Source organism: Perognathus longimembris, chromosome 14, assembly GCF_023159225.1.
Source record: "Perognathus longimembris pacificus isolate PPM17 chromosome 14, ASM2315922v1, whole genome shotgun sequence".
Lineage (NCBI taxonomy): Eukaryota > Metazoa > Chordata > Mammalia > Rodentia > Heteromyidae > Perognathus > Perognathus longimembris.
The window spans coordinates 7,173,689-7,189,987 of NC_063174.1; the positions used below are offsets into that span (position 1 = coordinate 7,173,689).

Below are 16,299 nucleotides of genomic sequence, written 5' to 3' on the forward strand. Positions count from 1 at the left end.
CTTGTTCCTGGAGGGTAATAATGAACACACAGGAAGCCACCATCTTTATCCCTTCCGTGGTATGCATTCAGACACAACTATTTGGCCTCTGAATTTCAACTTCAGCCCTCAGTTTAACCCTCAGCAAACCATTCACCATGTCACTTCTGCACTTGGCTTATGAAGTACCTGTTTCTGGAAATCTGTTCCTTTTGTTTCTCCTTCGTTTTGCTTCTCTGTCCATCACAATTCATCATTGTCTTCCCTTCCTATTAGCTTTTCTTCCTGTCTCTCCATTGTAAATATATAATGCCCTTGGCATACCACTCTTACAAGGCTTACTACACTTTCTTTGGTTGGTTGTCTCTGAAGTGAACTTCTTGAAGATGAGGCTGGCTTGGTCCATCTGTCTCCTTAGTACAATGATCTATGCCACCCAGTCAGTAATGTCAGAAGTGAAAATTCAAAGGAGGCAAGATCACAATAGACATTTTCTCATCTTTCCTACTCATGCATGTAAAATTTTAATCACATAAGCAATATAATTTTGGAAGTAATCTTTTGATAAAGAATGAAAAGATAGCATCATTTTCTTTATCTTTTGCTTAGGTGCAGTGATTGTCTCCACGCCCCAGGACATTGCATTGATGGATGCCCACAAGGGTGCAGAAATGTTTCGGAAAGTGCATGTGCCTGTAAGCATTTACAGCTTTACTATTGAAAAATAGAACTCCTAACGGAAGAAGCAACTATCTGAAAATAGAATCCGAGTTTTAAATTAGGCTGTGCAGAAATCTTTATGAACTTCATAGTGTAAGCTGGATAGGATGGTATATGCTATAATCTCAGCTACTCTCAGTATGTGGATAATAGTCCAAGGGAAAATGAGAGACCCTTTGGGGAAAATAACTAATGGAAAAAGGGCTGGGGTGATGGGAGGGATCATGGCTCAAATATTGAGTGCTATTCCTGTGGTCAAACCCAAGTACCACACACACACACACACACACACACACACACACACACACACACACACACACAAATAAATAAATCTTAGTTCATTTTTAAGGTTGCTTTAAAAACACACAAGTATAGTAATGTTTGCATATTACATAACCAAGAAAAATTCTGACATGTCCTTCAGGTGTGAGTTTTCCTAAGAAATACTGCCTCTCTCAAAATACTTGTTGTTCTTACTGACCAAATACTGAGTGTTTCAGGAAATATTTAGGTAGGCAGATGTAATGACCTGTGACAAACAGGTGAAAGAAGATTACTTTTTCCCTCTGTCCTCCTACATTTTAGCTTATTGATAGACTACCTTTTAGGAGGTATTTGGGATTTTATGCACAATGTGACAAAATAAAACAGAATGAAAAATATAATGAAAATAGACAGGGAATAATTAAGACCAAACAGAATCAGAACTAAAGTCAGACAAATTTCATGCTATTAACATTTTTAATATGCCGTGGATTTTCTAGCAGCTGAGGGAAAAGAAACATGGTCCCATTAAAATCCTGAGCATTTCCACAGGACTGAAAACCCAATGCATTTCCATGGGTCTAAGCAAAGGCTGAGAACTAAAGAGAGCAGTTCGAACAGAATGTGTGTGTGTCTGTGTGTGTGTATGTGTGTGTGTGTGTGTAGACAGAGGCACACAGACAGAGACAGAGAGAACACTGATGACCTTCCTTAAAAGAAATAGAAGGGCTTTCATTTTAGTGAACCTCAAAAAGAGCAAGGAGAATTATACTAGAATTATCCAAGTACTTCAGCATAAGGTCAGTGTGATCATACCACATCTATGTTTATTTCTCAGAGAGTTTGTTTTTTGAAGTTTTTCCATTTATTTGTTTTGAATTTCTTCCAGAAATGTTTTATGGTTTTCAAGTCTTTCACTTGTTTGGTTAAATGTACTCCTAAGTATTTTTCTTTTTTCTCAAAAGAGTTTTATCTACTCTATGTAGGGTAGAACTTTTTGGGGTGGTGGTTTCCCAAAGGCATCATGGTTGTTAAGCAGGTGCTCTAGTAGCTGAACAATGCCATCAGCCCTGATTTGCAGTCTTTTACTTTTTTGAGATACGATCTTGCTTCCTGCTGCGCACTTGCCTGGGCACTAGTCATCCATCTATGTTAAGTTTCTTGTTTGCTAGAATAACAAGGTATACCGCCACATCCAGTAGGCTGGCCTCTGTGATCCCAACATTTTCAGTCTCCAGGTAGCTAGGATTACAGGTGTAAACCACTAGCACCTCCTCGAGCAGAGCTTTTTAAACTTCAAACCATGGATTTGCTTCAGAGGAATCTGTCTTCTTCACCCTTCCCACCACAAATTATATGGACATTTTTATTTTGATATGGAAAGAATTTATAATTTGCCTCAAATTCTTCAATGAAACCACAATCCTGAATAAGACCCAATAACAGGTTAGAATGAATGGGCCCTTTGGGAAGTTTCATACGTGTTTATTCCTCACAGAGCTTAGGGGTAAGTGTAAACTGGTGTTGTGGAGGGTCTGAGGTGACTTTTCCACCAGTCCCTCTTCCTTGCCAGTTAGTGCAGAGCTGTGGACGCTGACAAACTGGGGAGCCTGGGGCTGCGTGAGCTTGTTCTGGTGAAAAGCAAGAAGCCTAATGAAAAAGAAACCTGTGTGCTGACCTTCCAGGCATTTCGAGGCTATTCTCACTAACAGGAGGAAGATTGTGATTAGTAACTAGTAAGTCGTTTAGGCCCAGGAGATTCTATGTTGTAAACTTTAGTGTTGAAAAAATTTAAAGCAGTGGTAGCTACCTGGCTGCTTCTGCCAGAAAACTTTCTCCAAAGCTTGCAGTTTGAACAATATGACTTCATATTTTGTTTTCCAAGATAACTAGATGCAAGTAATGCTACACAGATAATTGAAACCCTGTTATGTGAGATTTAAAAGATAAATCAGATAAAAAGAAGGAGATGTCTACCAAAACTTAGGACACTGAGTTATGAGTAATCGAATCCTTTGTAGAAGAAATTAGGTAATGGAACCATTGGTCTATTAGGATCACCTCAAACAGGATAATAACCATTCTGTCTACATATAAGTGAATGTTTCACTTCTCATTCTTTAAAGTAAAAGTAGGAGCATATATCTGTCTTACTCAAAATCAAGAAATACTGAGGAAATTTTTTTTAGAAAATACCATTCCTTCTATACAGTATCATTTTGTGTGTCAACACCCATTTCACCATTTCGCACCATTCAAGGTGGCAGTGCCTCTCCAGACCCTGCGGGACTTGGCTGGTTGAGACTATAGCTGCAAAATTCAGCACACATACCCACTTAGCTCAAATATGTCCTCTTAGTGGTAACCCTTGATATGTACTGCCTTATCAATAAAAATGCAGTGGTTTCATAGTCTGGTAAATTTCCTGTAGACTGAGAGAGTGGGACAGATAATCCTTATGCGACTTATCAGAGAAGAGGAAATAGTCACTCAGCCTAGGTTAGGCGGTGACAAGGAAATATTAACAAGGAAATAGCACGAGGAAGCATTTTACAGGTAAAAGATGACGGACTGTATGAAGTTCAAAGACAGCGTAGAGATTAAAGAGTAAGAGAGCTGTTTGGGATCTTGTCGTTTATGTTGGTGTGTAAGTTTTCGGAGTTGGAACAGCTCTCGATCATGACAGGGTCCAGTATGTGGTCATAGGTATGTGAGTCTGTAAGGGAGAAGAAATGAAGGTCATTTGTAATCCAACACTAATTCCCAGAAATTTATAGCTCTTGTCTTTTTGTTTTTGGGGCATTTTCCTGTATTATTTGTATGTCCTCCTTTTCTTCCTTATTTTAATTATTTTTTTTTTTATCTAGGCTGGAAAAACAACCCAGGCAGAATGTCTTAATCATCTCCTAACTCTGCAGAACAACCTAGGAGTCTAGTGATATTTGCAAGTACATGAGTAAAACGTGGCAGCAATGAGCACTGAATGGAGTTTGACATCCCTGGTGTGGCTGCAAGTGAGAAGTAGATTTGATGACTTCTGAAATCTCTGTGGCTCTTAAAAGCCTCAGAGTCTAAGTAATGATAAATTGTTTGAAATTAGAAAGTGTTACATAATGCAAAAGGGATGTTATGCTTTGTTTATTCCATTTTTTCCCTGACTTTTAGTCTTGTTCTGTTTCCCCCTTTTGAAATGCATTAGTTGCCATGGAAACAGTGATGTCATTGGAATTCATTGGTATGGACAGAGGTTAGTAATGCAAGAACATTTTAAAGTTAATTTAAATGATTTCTTCAAACTCAATCCATAGGTAGAGTCATGAGAGAAAATATGTCCCTATCCTTTGCTAAATTCTTGGTTATCTCAGTTTTTTCAGGTAGACTGCTAAAAAATATTTTGGCTTTATGCTTTCATTTTTGGTTGTACTAGGATTTGAATTCACGGCCTCACATTTGCCCAACAGATACATATCTTCAGCCCTGCTTTGGTTGTTTATTTTGGAGACAGAGTCTCACTACTCTTGAGTAGCTAGAATTCTAGACATGACTGGTGGCTTATACACATTTTTTATTAATGAATAATTTAGTGCTGTCTTTGCAAGGGAGTCCCAAGCATCTTCATTTGGTCCTTTTCCCCTGAACATGTGGTATCGTTTCAGTTATAAACATACATATCTATTCATTTATATTGGATCAAGATGTAAGATATATCCCTTATTAGGAAGACGGTGTAAAATGTGAGGAAGCACTATAGGAGATCATAGGCTATAAGAGCCCATTTTTGAATAATGGCAGTGAAAATGGGAAGGGAAAGACTATACCTGACATTTTGATGGAAGACTTGGCAGGTATGGCAATTGATTGAACCAAAAGACAGAAATCAAAAGAACTTTGAGAGTTGCACTGCCATTAATAAATCTACCAGGTGCTGGTTTTCTGCTCACAACAACAATAAACTGGAAATAAGAGGTTAAGATTCTCAATTTTGAAGCCCTGTCCTTATTCTCCTTAAGGGTTTGACTTACTGTTGTCAAGAGAAAGACCTGTATGAAAAACAATTTGGTGTGGACTTTTGTAATTTTATTTGCATAAACCAGAACCCACCTTATTATTTATCATGCATATTTGTAACCTATACATAATTTTTTTTGCAATTTAATTATGCCCTTTTGGGGGTCAGTACAGGGATTTGAACTCAGTGCTTTGCACGTGGTAGGAAGGTGCTGTGTCTCATAAGCCTTGCTCAGCCCGTGTCTCCAATTATCTTTGAGGTAAAGGGTCTTGCTGTTGGACTAGGCCGGCCTAAACTGTTTATATTCCTTGCCATGTCGTGGATGACAGACCCATGCCACACGCTATTGATTGACTTGGGGGCCTTGTGAACTTTTTGCCTGAGCTGGCCTGTAACCATGATCATCCCAGTCTCTGCTCCAGAGCAGCTGCGATCATACACATGACCCCCTGGTACCCAGGGAAAGCTGTGTTCTTTAATGCTAATTTGTGTTTGCAAATTAAATCACTCTGAATTTTTATTATAAATTTTTAGGTAATAGGGTACTACTTTACAGAGCCACTTTTGCCTACGTAGTGAAGAGCACGAATTTAGGAGTGTGAATAATAAAGTTCTATTCCCAGCTCTGCCATCTTGTAACTAAATGAGCTCAGGAGTTATTTATGCCCTCCTTTTTTCTTTCATAATATGGAGGATAGAGTACTTTGTCGCTTAGGAGACTGAGATGAGAAGTAAAGGTAATAATTCACATAAATGACTTAGTGTAGTCCTTGGCATACTCTAAACACTCAACGTTGGCATAATGATATACAATTAATGTTGCTTACTATAATTACTCTTTAGAATGTGAGCACAAAACAGACAAATTTACAACTCAGATGTTTATTTTGCCTTGGCATTTTTTTTTTACTAGTTCCTTTATTTAATAAGGATTTTAACAAGAAATTTAAAAAACTAAATATTTCTTTGAGCTTTCCTTGTTACTTTACTATTTTGGTAGAACTTAAACTGTTCTCTTTATATACATGAATCAAGTTATTAAAATAATTTAGAGTATAAAATTCTGCAGTTTTTCAAACTTACATTAAGATAAATAGGAAATAGGTCTCCAAATACATAATGATGCAGGTCTGTAAACATTTATTTTTTTGTTCATGTTAACAGTACTAATAGTCAAGCAAGCCATCAGTTAGGCTTTTAGAGCCTTAGTATTTGAAAATGATTTCTAAGTTCAGCGTTGGGCCCATCTTCATTCTAGCAATCCTGAAATAAAAGACTGTCTAGGGATGTGTACAAAGAAGAGTCCTAAGTGCGGTCCACGTGCTTCTACTTACATTCCCCTAGGCAAAATTCAGTCAAATAAATATAGCCATTTTTCTTTAGGAGCCTAAGAAAGCTATGGTGACTATGTAGCATGGAAGATGAGATCACGATTAGCCGTCCATGCCACAGTTAACCTGGCCACGGATCACACCTTATTTTATATAAAGTCGTGCTGCTGACCTCTGAACGTATTTACTTCCTAATAAATAATTCAGACAATTTCACCATTTCAGAGCTGAAAATAATAGTTCATTATATAAAAGAGAATGTTTAATTTTCCTGTGATTTACTCTTCCTGCTAAAAATGGGAAAAATTCCTACTGCGGTCTTAAAGATTAATGGTTATTTTGTCACCCAAGAATAATTATATTACCTTAAAACCTCATTCTTTTCAATATTTTTTAGCATTTTATATTTTCATAACCAAAGTTTTGTTATATGAAACACCTTGGCAATGAAGATTGGGATTGCGGCCTATTATATTTCTGACAGTGGATTCATTTGGACACAGAAGTCTACTCTTGACCCATGTATGCATTTGGAACTTGTGCGCTTGTGATATTGATCATAGAGCTTTTTAGCATCACTTTATCATATTTTACTTAATTATCTAGTCTATCTGTGCTTATACCATGCACAAGCCCCACCTCCCTAAAACTAGTTTATAAATAGGCTATCTTACATAAAAGTGAAGGAAATTGGCATCTTTGTTCTCTTTTTCATCCTTGAGCATAAGTTTTCTTCTATAACCATTAAGTGATTTCATGTGATTCTCTGGGAAGATTAATACCTTTGAAGTTAAGATTTGAATATTATTTGTTCCTGAAAGGATATGTGTTGGAGGCATAGTTTTCAATGTGGTGGTGGGACCTTTAATAGATGAGGTCTAGTTAGAGGGCTTTAGATCATTGGAATGGTGCTTTCAGCAGGGATTATGGGAACTCTGAGCCCTCATGAGAATGAGTTATCATAGTGAGTGCGATCCCTGAATTACTGTTTTCCTGATTAGTGATAAAAATGTTGTCCTCTTCCATAAGTCTTGTCATCTCTCATGAGGACCTCACCATGGTGAATAATCTCTAAAACTGTGACCTTTATAAATATTTTTTTCTGGATTACATTAGCATGCCTAAGTTATTTCGTTACAGCAATGAAACCCAGATTAATACAGATGCACTTAAAGAAATAGTATTATTTTGGAGGCGTTGAAAATTGCTATTTAAATTTTTTTGAGGACTGTAGGTTAGTTCCTATCAGGGCTTCCCTATAACTGTTCTCTTAATTTTTATGTTAAGTTGCTTTGTTAAATTGCATTGACTCATCATTATCTCTGGTCACCTAATTCCATGTGCAAAATCCTGTAGTTCCTTCACTTGTCTCCTTGTTGGGTGACTTCCTTATGTAAACCAATAGCCCGGCTAGTTTGAATTTTGGCTTTGTGATTTCCTATATGATCTCAAAGGGAGCATTTTAGTGTCGGTGTTCTCTTCCATGAAATATGGATGATAGTACCCATCTCGTTATGGCAGTTAAGTGAGATTATATATTCAGTCCTTAGCATGATCAGCATATATTATAAATGGTAATTTTGAGTGTTGCTGTTATAGGGGCAAAGTTTAGAGCTCATGGTACAGCTTTAATTTAGAGACCAAGGATTCAAGGTATAGGGAAGTTGAATTATACCTCATGGCCCACATCTGTTTAGTTGGTACCCGAAAGGACTGTGAATGCAGAACTCCCCACTTCTTCTGAAAGTGAAAACAGGAAGGCCCATCTCATTCTTAAAATTATCATCCATATGCCTGCTGCAAGAATAAACTAAAAATGGATTCGAGGCTAATGAAGAACTGAAAAGCACTCACAAACCTAGTATGTTTCCGTTCTTATTACTCATTCCCTACTTAACCAAGAGTTTTCTTCGTCTCATTTTGTTAAAATATAGCTTTTAATCCTTATGACAGGTTCCAGCCAGCAAGCATTTAACCTGATTGTAACCTCGAGAAATCGGATTATATAGTAGCTTGAAAAACATCTTGCTTGTTGCTTAATATGAGTCTGGGTTTAAAATATCAAGAAGAAATTAAAATGTAGGCCTTTTGCACCTGCTATATATTCAGTATACTTAGACACAAATATCCAATTTTTAGAGTAATGTTAATATTTCAAGAGAGTCAATCTTTTAAGTTAATAAAAGAAACATGCTTCTGAACAACTGATAGGTTGGAATAATATAAGAGTAACATGTAAAATGTGTGTGGTGGCTGATGTTAGTCAGGCATGGAGTATTTCTTTCTTCCAGTAAAACTAGCTGAGGTACAAAAGAGAAAAGCAGCGCGCACTTTGATGAAGCTTTGAAAAGGAGCTTGCTCACAGCTGCCCGTGAGCAGCATTGTGTAAATTCTGCCATGGCAAAGCTTCTGTGTTCTGATGTTTCTGCTACCGAAGAATACATACAATAGCCCTACGATAAACACAAACAGCTTGGCAATATGTGAAGTATTCATAAGATAGAAGGCTTTTTTGGTGGTTGTTCATGTGGACACGAATTCTTTCCTATTTAAGAGAGAATTTTTATGAGCAAAATTAGAATATGCACATTTTTATGATCTTCCATATTACACTAGTTGCCTTCATTTAGAACTTCAGTGATTGTAGAGAACTACTGTTAAATGAGTAAGAACAGTGAGTTTTAGTACTTAAACTTTTCTCTTTTAGGTTTCCTCTCAGAGTTTCTCCTCAAAACCTTTGTTTTTTTAGTTGTTTGCCACATAGTCAATATATATTCTCTTTTCAATTAATCAAAGATAAAATACATATAAATATCTGCATATATACTCAGCTATACACATACAATATATTGCTGTAAGACTACAGTGTTACCACATTTGTTATGATTTTCTAAAAGTAAAGAAACTGCTAGTTTACTGTGGAGTTTTGTTTGCTTTGTTGTTGTTTGTGATACTGAAGATTGAATCTAGGGCCCTGTGCTTGTGAGGCAAGGTCTCTACTACTTAAACTATACCCCAGCTTTGTCCTAAACTGCTGGTGTTACACGGAAACTCCTTTGTGCTAAAGATTATTTTTTAAACAAGTAAATGTTTCATTTCTCTTCACTGTTTTAAAATTATTATAATGAATCACAGAGCCTTATCAAATCTTTTTGTACATCTTCAGAATACTAAGTCATTCGATAGGATGGCTTCCAAATTAGATTCCACAATCTTTTAAGTGTCTAGAGTAGGCACAGCCCAGTGGAAATACAATTTACCAAAAAGTGTAATTTTAAAATTAAAATGAACTACAGATAAATTTCTTTGGTAGAAGAATGGCATGGACATAAAAGAATGTGTTGTGTGATTGCATTTCCTATCAAGTTCAAGACAAAATTAACTCATAGTGTTAGAAAACACATTAGTATATACTTTTGAGGAAGTGTTTACAGACAATACAAGGAAACTTCTATAGGGCTGGCATTGTTTTACCTTTAAGCAGAATCGGTAACATGAGTGTACTTTTTATAAAGTCTACTTGTCCTACATTTGGAATTTGTATGCTTTTGTATGTGTATTCATGGCATATACTGAGGGAATTACTTAAAAATAAATAATGAAATTAAGAAGTTATTAAGATATTTTGCATGCTGTTCCTCATATCAAGTCATTGATATCGGCTGGGAATATGGCCTAGTAGTAAAGTGCTCACCTCGTATACATGAAGCCTTGGGTTCGATTCCTCAGCACCACATACATAGAAAAAAGCCAGAAGGCACTGTGGCTCAAGAGGTAGAGTGGTAGTTTTGAGCAAAAAGAAGCCAGGGACAGTGCTCAGGCCCTGAGTCCACACCCCAGGACTGGCAACAAAAACAAAACAAACAAGTCATTGATATCCAGTGTGTGCTTTACACTTGTATGCACATTCACAAGACACCAGTAAACTATATTTTCTTATTATTTTATTCATTTTTGTCACAGTCATCTCTTGTTTAAGTAAAAAAAATGATTTTTTTAAACTAATGTTTGAACTTAAAACTAGACAGGCGCTCTAGTGCTGAGCCATGCCTCTTAGCATGTTAACTTTTTTGGACTATGACATACCAACGTAACAGATACATTGTAATTATGTAGCTCAATTCGCTTTTATAAAGCGAATATAACCATTATTTGTGCTGAAGAAATGGAACCTCTTTCATGATTGATTTTGGATAACACAGCCCTGAATTTATGTTTGTGTAAGAAAATAAATACACAAAGACAAATCCTTTTCTTTTTTGTTTTCTTTATTTTACATTGTTTTTTAAACCTCTGAATTGAATCCTAAGTACTGAGTTTGCTACAACTATAACTACAGTTATTACTGTAGTTGCCACAACTATAGCTATACTTCTTCAAACTCCTTTAGTGGTATCTTTTTGCACTTACATAAAACCAGACACTTGAAAATCACCGACATTCCCACCTTCTCAGACTTAGGCCACATACACCACATCTCACAAGCCTCAGATTGGCTTTCTAAATTCTTAAAAGGATACATGTACTCCCTATTTCTTTCTTGAAATTTCTTCCTTGAAGTAGGGAGTATATGTACCCTTAAACCCTAAAGTGAGCCAGATTCCAGTGGCTTACACTTGTTATCCTAGCTTCTCAGGATGCTGAAACATGGACAGAAAAATCTAAGACGCAACATCTCTCCCCACAGGACAACACAGAGCAAGACTAGAAGCCTGGCTTAAGTAGTTGAGCACCAGCCAACCAAGCCCAAGACCCCGACTTCAAGCCGTGATGCCATCAAAAACAAAAAAATTCTATGGGGCAAGCACTCTACCACTAGGAAACATTCCCAGCCCAAAACCAAAAAAATTCTAGAGCATATTAAATCCTGTCTGTTTGACTCTGTCATATTCCTTTGTACTTTGTTTCCATAGAAATGTTGTTTGTTGTTATTCAATCCATTTCTCCAGTTAGAGCACAAGCCCCAAAGGAGCAAATATCAAATCTCTTGTTCACCTCTGTGCATTCTCCCCACTCTGTTCAGGCTAGTTAACTAATATCCAATAATATATTAATGGCGTTTGGTTATAGTGTTATATTTGATGTCTCTGATATTTAAGTAATCTGTAGAGAATATGTCTGAAACATTTATATAGTCCATAGAGAGCAATCTCATGAGAAATAAATCATTCAAACTGCAAGAATACTCTTGCACCATGTCTGTTATTCTCTTTGTCTTCCTATGACCATGTCTATGTCATTCTCTGTGCTTGGAGAATCTGAGATTCCAAGGCACAGGTGCTTTTCCTGTTCTCTCTGAATTAAAATACAACCTCACCTAGACTTTCACTTTCTATGTTTTTCCTGTTTTCCTTCATAGAGTATTATGTTTTAATTTGGAAGCTCTACACAAGGTAAATTTAACATTTAATATAAGGAACAATAAAACTGCCTGAGCAGTGGGCATATAGCAGTCATAGTTAATAAACAAATAAGCCTCTAGCTTTCTGGAGATAAATTAACAAAACAGTGTGATATATTTTTCATGATACTTTGCATCAGAAAAGGTACATATTAGATGTTCAGAAGTGCTTTCATGCCCATTATGGTTTGTCTTTTCTGTTGCTCCTTTCAGAAAAGGATAACATTTTGTCACCTTCTTGCCCACGTATTTCCTTATGGACATCCAGTGCTGTTCTTCATTTAAAATGCAAATGTACTTGTAACTCCTTCAGTTTATTTTGTACCAAGAGCTAGGTTAATTCAGAAAGAAATAGGAATTTCCTATGAAAAGTTAATATTTTGTTTTGATCAATGACTCTTATTATAATAAGAGCTAAATATCAGTCTTTTGCTAGCACTGTCAGTTCCTCCCTAACTATAGAATGAGAATGATGAAAGACATATATTCTTTTTTTAATTGTTATTGTGAAGGTGATTTACAGAAGGGTTATAGTTACATAAGCCAGGTAAATGAGTATGTTTCTCTTTTTTTTTTTTTTTTTTGGCCAGTCCTGGGCCTTGGACTCAGGGCCTGAGCACTGTCCCTGGCTTCTTCCCGCTCAAGACTAGCACTCTGCCACTTGAGCCACAGCGCCACTTCTGGCCGTTTTCTGTATATGTGGTGCTGGGGAATCGAACCTAGGGCCTCGTGTATCCGAGGCAGACACTCTTGCCACTAGGCTATATCCCCAGCCCCTATGTTTCTCTTTTAATAGTGTCACCTCTTCCCTTGTTTATCCCAGTTTTCCTTCCTGACCACCCTCCCCCATAAGTTGTATAGTTCATTTTCAACATATTATCTAGTATTACTGCTGCATTTGTTCACCTTTTGTTCCATCATTTCTGTGCTTCCCTTTCCCCTTCTCAAAACAAATTAACTCACATACAAGAAAAAAGGCACAGAAAGCAAGGGAGGGGCAAAAACAAGAAGCAAAACAACAGAACTTCTTGGAGTTCTTTTTGATATAAATCATTTTATGTGATCATATACCAATAACTATTGAGCCTTTGTGATCCTCTTTTAAGAATATCCTCCTTAGGACTTACTGTGTGAATGTCTGGAGTCTTGTAGAGAATTTATCATGTCTGAGTGTATTTTTTGTCGTTTACTATCCAGTGTGTTTACTTGTAGATTTATAGGCACGTTCTAGTTACAACAAATGAGAGAAACCATATGTTTCTTCGGGTCTGGCTTACTTTACTTAATATAATTTTTTCCAATTCTTTCCACTTCCTAATAAATGGTACAATATGTATATATCTATATCTATTCATTCTTTCTGATGGAAACACAGAATTCCATTGTGTATATATACCACATTTTCTTGGTCTATTCATCTGCTGAGGGGTGTCTGGGTTCCATATCTTAGCTATGGTCAATAATGCTGCAGTGAACATAATTGTACTGGTAGCTTTAGTATGGCCTTGTTTGTGATCATTTGGGTGAACACCCAGGAGTGGAATTACTGAGTCATAGGGAAGCTCTATGTTAAGTCTTTTGAGGAACTGCCATACTGCAGTAGTTTAACAAGTTTCCATTCCCACCAACAGTATAGTAGCATTCTCTTTTGGCCACATCCCCACCAGTATCTGTTATTGTTAGTTTTCTTGATAAAGGCCATTCTAACTAGGTGAGGTAGAATCCCCATGTTATTTTGATTTGCATTTCTTTTGTGGCCAGAGATGTTGGACATCTTTTCATGTGTCTACTGACCACTCCTACTTGTTCTTCTGAGCAGAAGACCTCTATTCTGATGAAGAATGAATTAACACCTTGAAATCATTTTTTAAATATGTGATGTGTAATAAGTGTCAAGTATATGTTACCTGTTACTTGCCATCAGATATTGTCCATAGTAATCTGTACTGTTTTCCTCTTTTACTCTCTCATGCACATGTATTTGATGTAATTGTCTAATGCTACTTCTTGTTTTTTGTGTCCCCCACCCTGGACCCCCCGATTGTGGGGCTTGAACTCTGGGCCTGGGCACTGTCCCTGAGCTCTTCAGCTCAATGCTAGTGCTCTACCACTTGAGACAAGCACCACTTCCTCTAATAATACTTCTTCAGTACCATCTTTTCAACTTTAAAAATCTCTATGATTTTCTGTGTCTGCACAAAAAAGCTCCATATTCATGGATGGCCTTTCATACCTTTTCATCCATATTAGTTGCTTTTCTCATCAATGTGACCAGAAAACCTGATAAAAGCAACTTGAAAAAAAAAAAAAGACTTATTTTGGCTCACAGTTTCAGAGGATTCGGTCTGTGTTTGCTTGACTCCATGTAATTGAACAGAACATCATGGCAAGAAAAGCTTGACAAAGAGGCTCTTCATCTCTTGGCAGACAGGAACCAGAGAAGAGATACAAGACGCAGCCAAGGCAAAATCCAGGCCCCAAGGACCACTCTCCCAAGTCAGCTGCTTTCTCCAGCTAGGCCCCACCTCATAAAGATTTCACTGTCTCCCAAAATACCAACAGGAGATTGAGACCAAGTGTTCAACCTGGGGGGGGGGGACATTTTACAATCAAGCCTTAATACCAACTGACCCTAACCTTCTTTGCCTACTGGTTTCTGCCATGACTGTCACTGGGTTGTACCTCAAATAGGTCCAAATAGTTAAAGTTTGGCTGCCTTGGCTTGTGCTCTTGCTTTTGCCATATCCTGCCTCAGTCCTCACCCCTTCTTCACAACCTGAATGAGCAATTATCCATAGATAATTCAAAGATTCCTCTCATTCTACCCAGGCAGAGTTTTCGGTTGCTGTTGTTGTTCCTGTTTAATCATTTCTTTTAAACATTTATCGTTTTAAATATTATTATTTCATAAAGTTACTTACTTTGTCTTAATCTCTCAGTATCTTGTGAGTTTCTTCAGAGCAGAGACCTTACTTACCATTGTATCACTGCCTTATAAATACTCAGTAAAAACTTGTTGGAATGGTGTATTAGGACTGTAGTAGGTGTTTTGTTTTTTGTGAGGTTTTTTCATTTCAATGGGCTTTTTATTTTTTATTCCAGGTTCTTGGTCTTATACAAAATATGAGTGTTTTCCAGTGTCCAAAATGTAAACATGAAACTCCTATTTTTGGTGCTGATGGTGCCAGGAAACTAGCACGGACCCTTAATCTTGATGTTCTAGGTGAGACCTCAGTGTTCTTTACAGGGGAAATTGCAAAGGAGAATGTGGGTTGAGGTTTGGTGATTAAGAATGCTTTGTGTTTTAAGTTGCTGGTGTAGTGCTGTTATATCTGTTTTCTTTGGCTGTGTGTGTGTGTGTGTGTGTGTGTGTGTGTGTGTGTGTGTGTGTTGTGTGCACATGCATGCATGTTGGTACTGGGGCTTGAACTCAGGGCCTGAGTATTATCCCTTAACTCATGGCTAGCACTTTACCAATTGAGGCAAGCTCTACTAACTTTTTGCTGGTTACCAAAAAAGCCAGAAATGTAGCTGTAGTTCAAAGTGAGAGAGTGATAGATTTGAGCAAAAAAAGATAGCACCTAGACCCTGAGTTCAAACCCAGAACCAGAATAGCAAAAAATAAAATAAAATAAAGTAAAAAAGAAATCTCATCCTGTCAACTATAATACTAATTTCTACCACAGATAAAAACTGCGTGTAACTTCAATTTGGTATGAAAGTTTTGTACTGTAAGTACAGTGATTTAAAGCCATATTTTAAATCAGTTTGGATACTAAGTTGACAATAAGTACTTCAACATCAACAAATATGAATTGATGCTATGTAGCTGCATCAGTGTCAGTTTGTACGGCATATAGAAAGAGGCCTTCCCAGTCAGTTACATTTTAGAATGACGATATTTACTGTTTTCTAAAATCTTTTCATGCATCTGCCATGGTACCTACAATTTATGTTATATACATACTGTTCCCAGCATAAGGTTAAATATTAGTATAAAGGGAGAACTAAAATCAGGTGTTAAGTGAGCAAAACAGATTTTGTGATGCAACATGATTTTTGAGAAATTCACGAGCAACTTAATGGACTTTTAAAAAGATGTGTATTGATAATCTAATTGTGAATGGGTTTCTGTTCTGGTCAGAGGCAAATGTTAGATGCTGAACAAGGGTTGCAGAGAATGAATTATTAGTTTTAGGTAGCTAAAGATTAAGTTCCTGTCGATATCAAAAAGTTTCAAAATACTATTATAATTAAATTTCTTTGCTGTTAAACGTATTATGGTTATTATGCATTTGTTTTATAATAGAAGATGAATACTAATGATCTGTTTTGATACATTGATTAATTTTACCCAATAATTACATTATTCTTCAACTACATTTCACTTAACTAATGTAGAAAGTTCAATTTTACAAATAACATATTGACATTCACTTATACAATGAATTAGATGTATAATTATAATGACATTATTGAATTATGATGGCAGTATTATAATTCCTTAACTTATAAATGAGTGACACAACTTTGTAAATAATTTATTTAGGATTTTAAACATCAGATAAAGTCTCCAATTTGAAAGTCAAATTTTA

The 16,299-nt window shown here is 36.6% G+C and overlaps 1 protein-coding gene and 1 long non-coding RNA gene across 4 annotated transcripts in view; one reads left to right on the forward strand and one right to left on the reverse strand.

The window, feature by feature from the left end:
- Positions 1-16,299, forward strand: part of Nubpl (NUBP iron-sulfur cluster assembly factor, mitochondrial) — a 152,746-nt gene that overhangs the window by 130,267 nt on the left and 6,180 nt on the right. For all 3 annotated transcript variants that reach the window (XM_048361850.1, XM_048361851.1, XM_048361852.1), the window contains 2 exons: positions 589-674; positions 14,807-14,927. In XM_048361850.1, the coding sequence (XP_048217807.1) occupies positions 589-674; positions 14,807-14,927 (207 nt within the window). The remainder of the gene's footprint in view (positions 1-588; positions 675-14,806; positions 14,928-16,299) is intronic.
- On the reverse strand, positions 13,356-16,054 carry LOC125362915. Its single transcript, XR_007213149.1, has 3 exons — positions 16,044-16,054; positions 13,832-13,834; positions 13,356-13,528 (listed from the first exon to the last, which is right to left on the reverse strand). It is a non-coding gene; the product is annotated as an uncharacterized LOC125362915 (long non-coding RNA).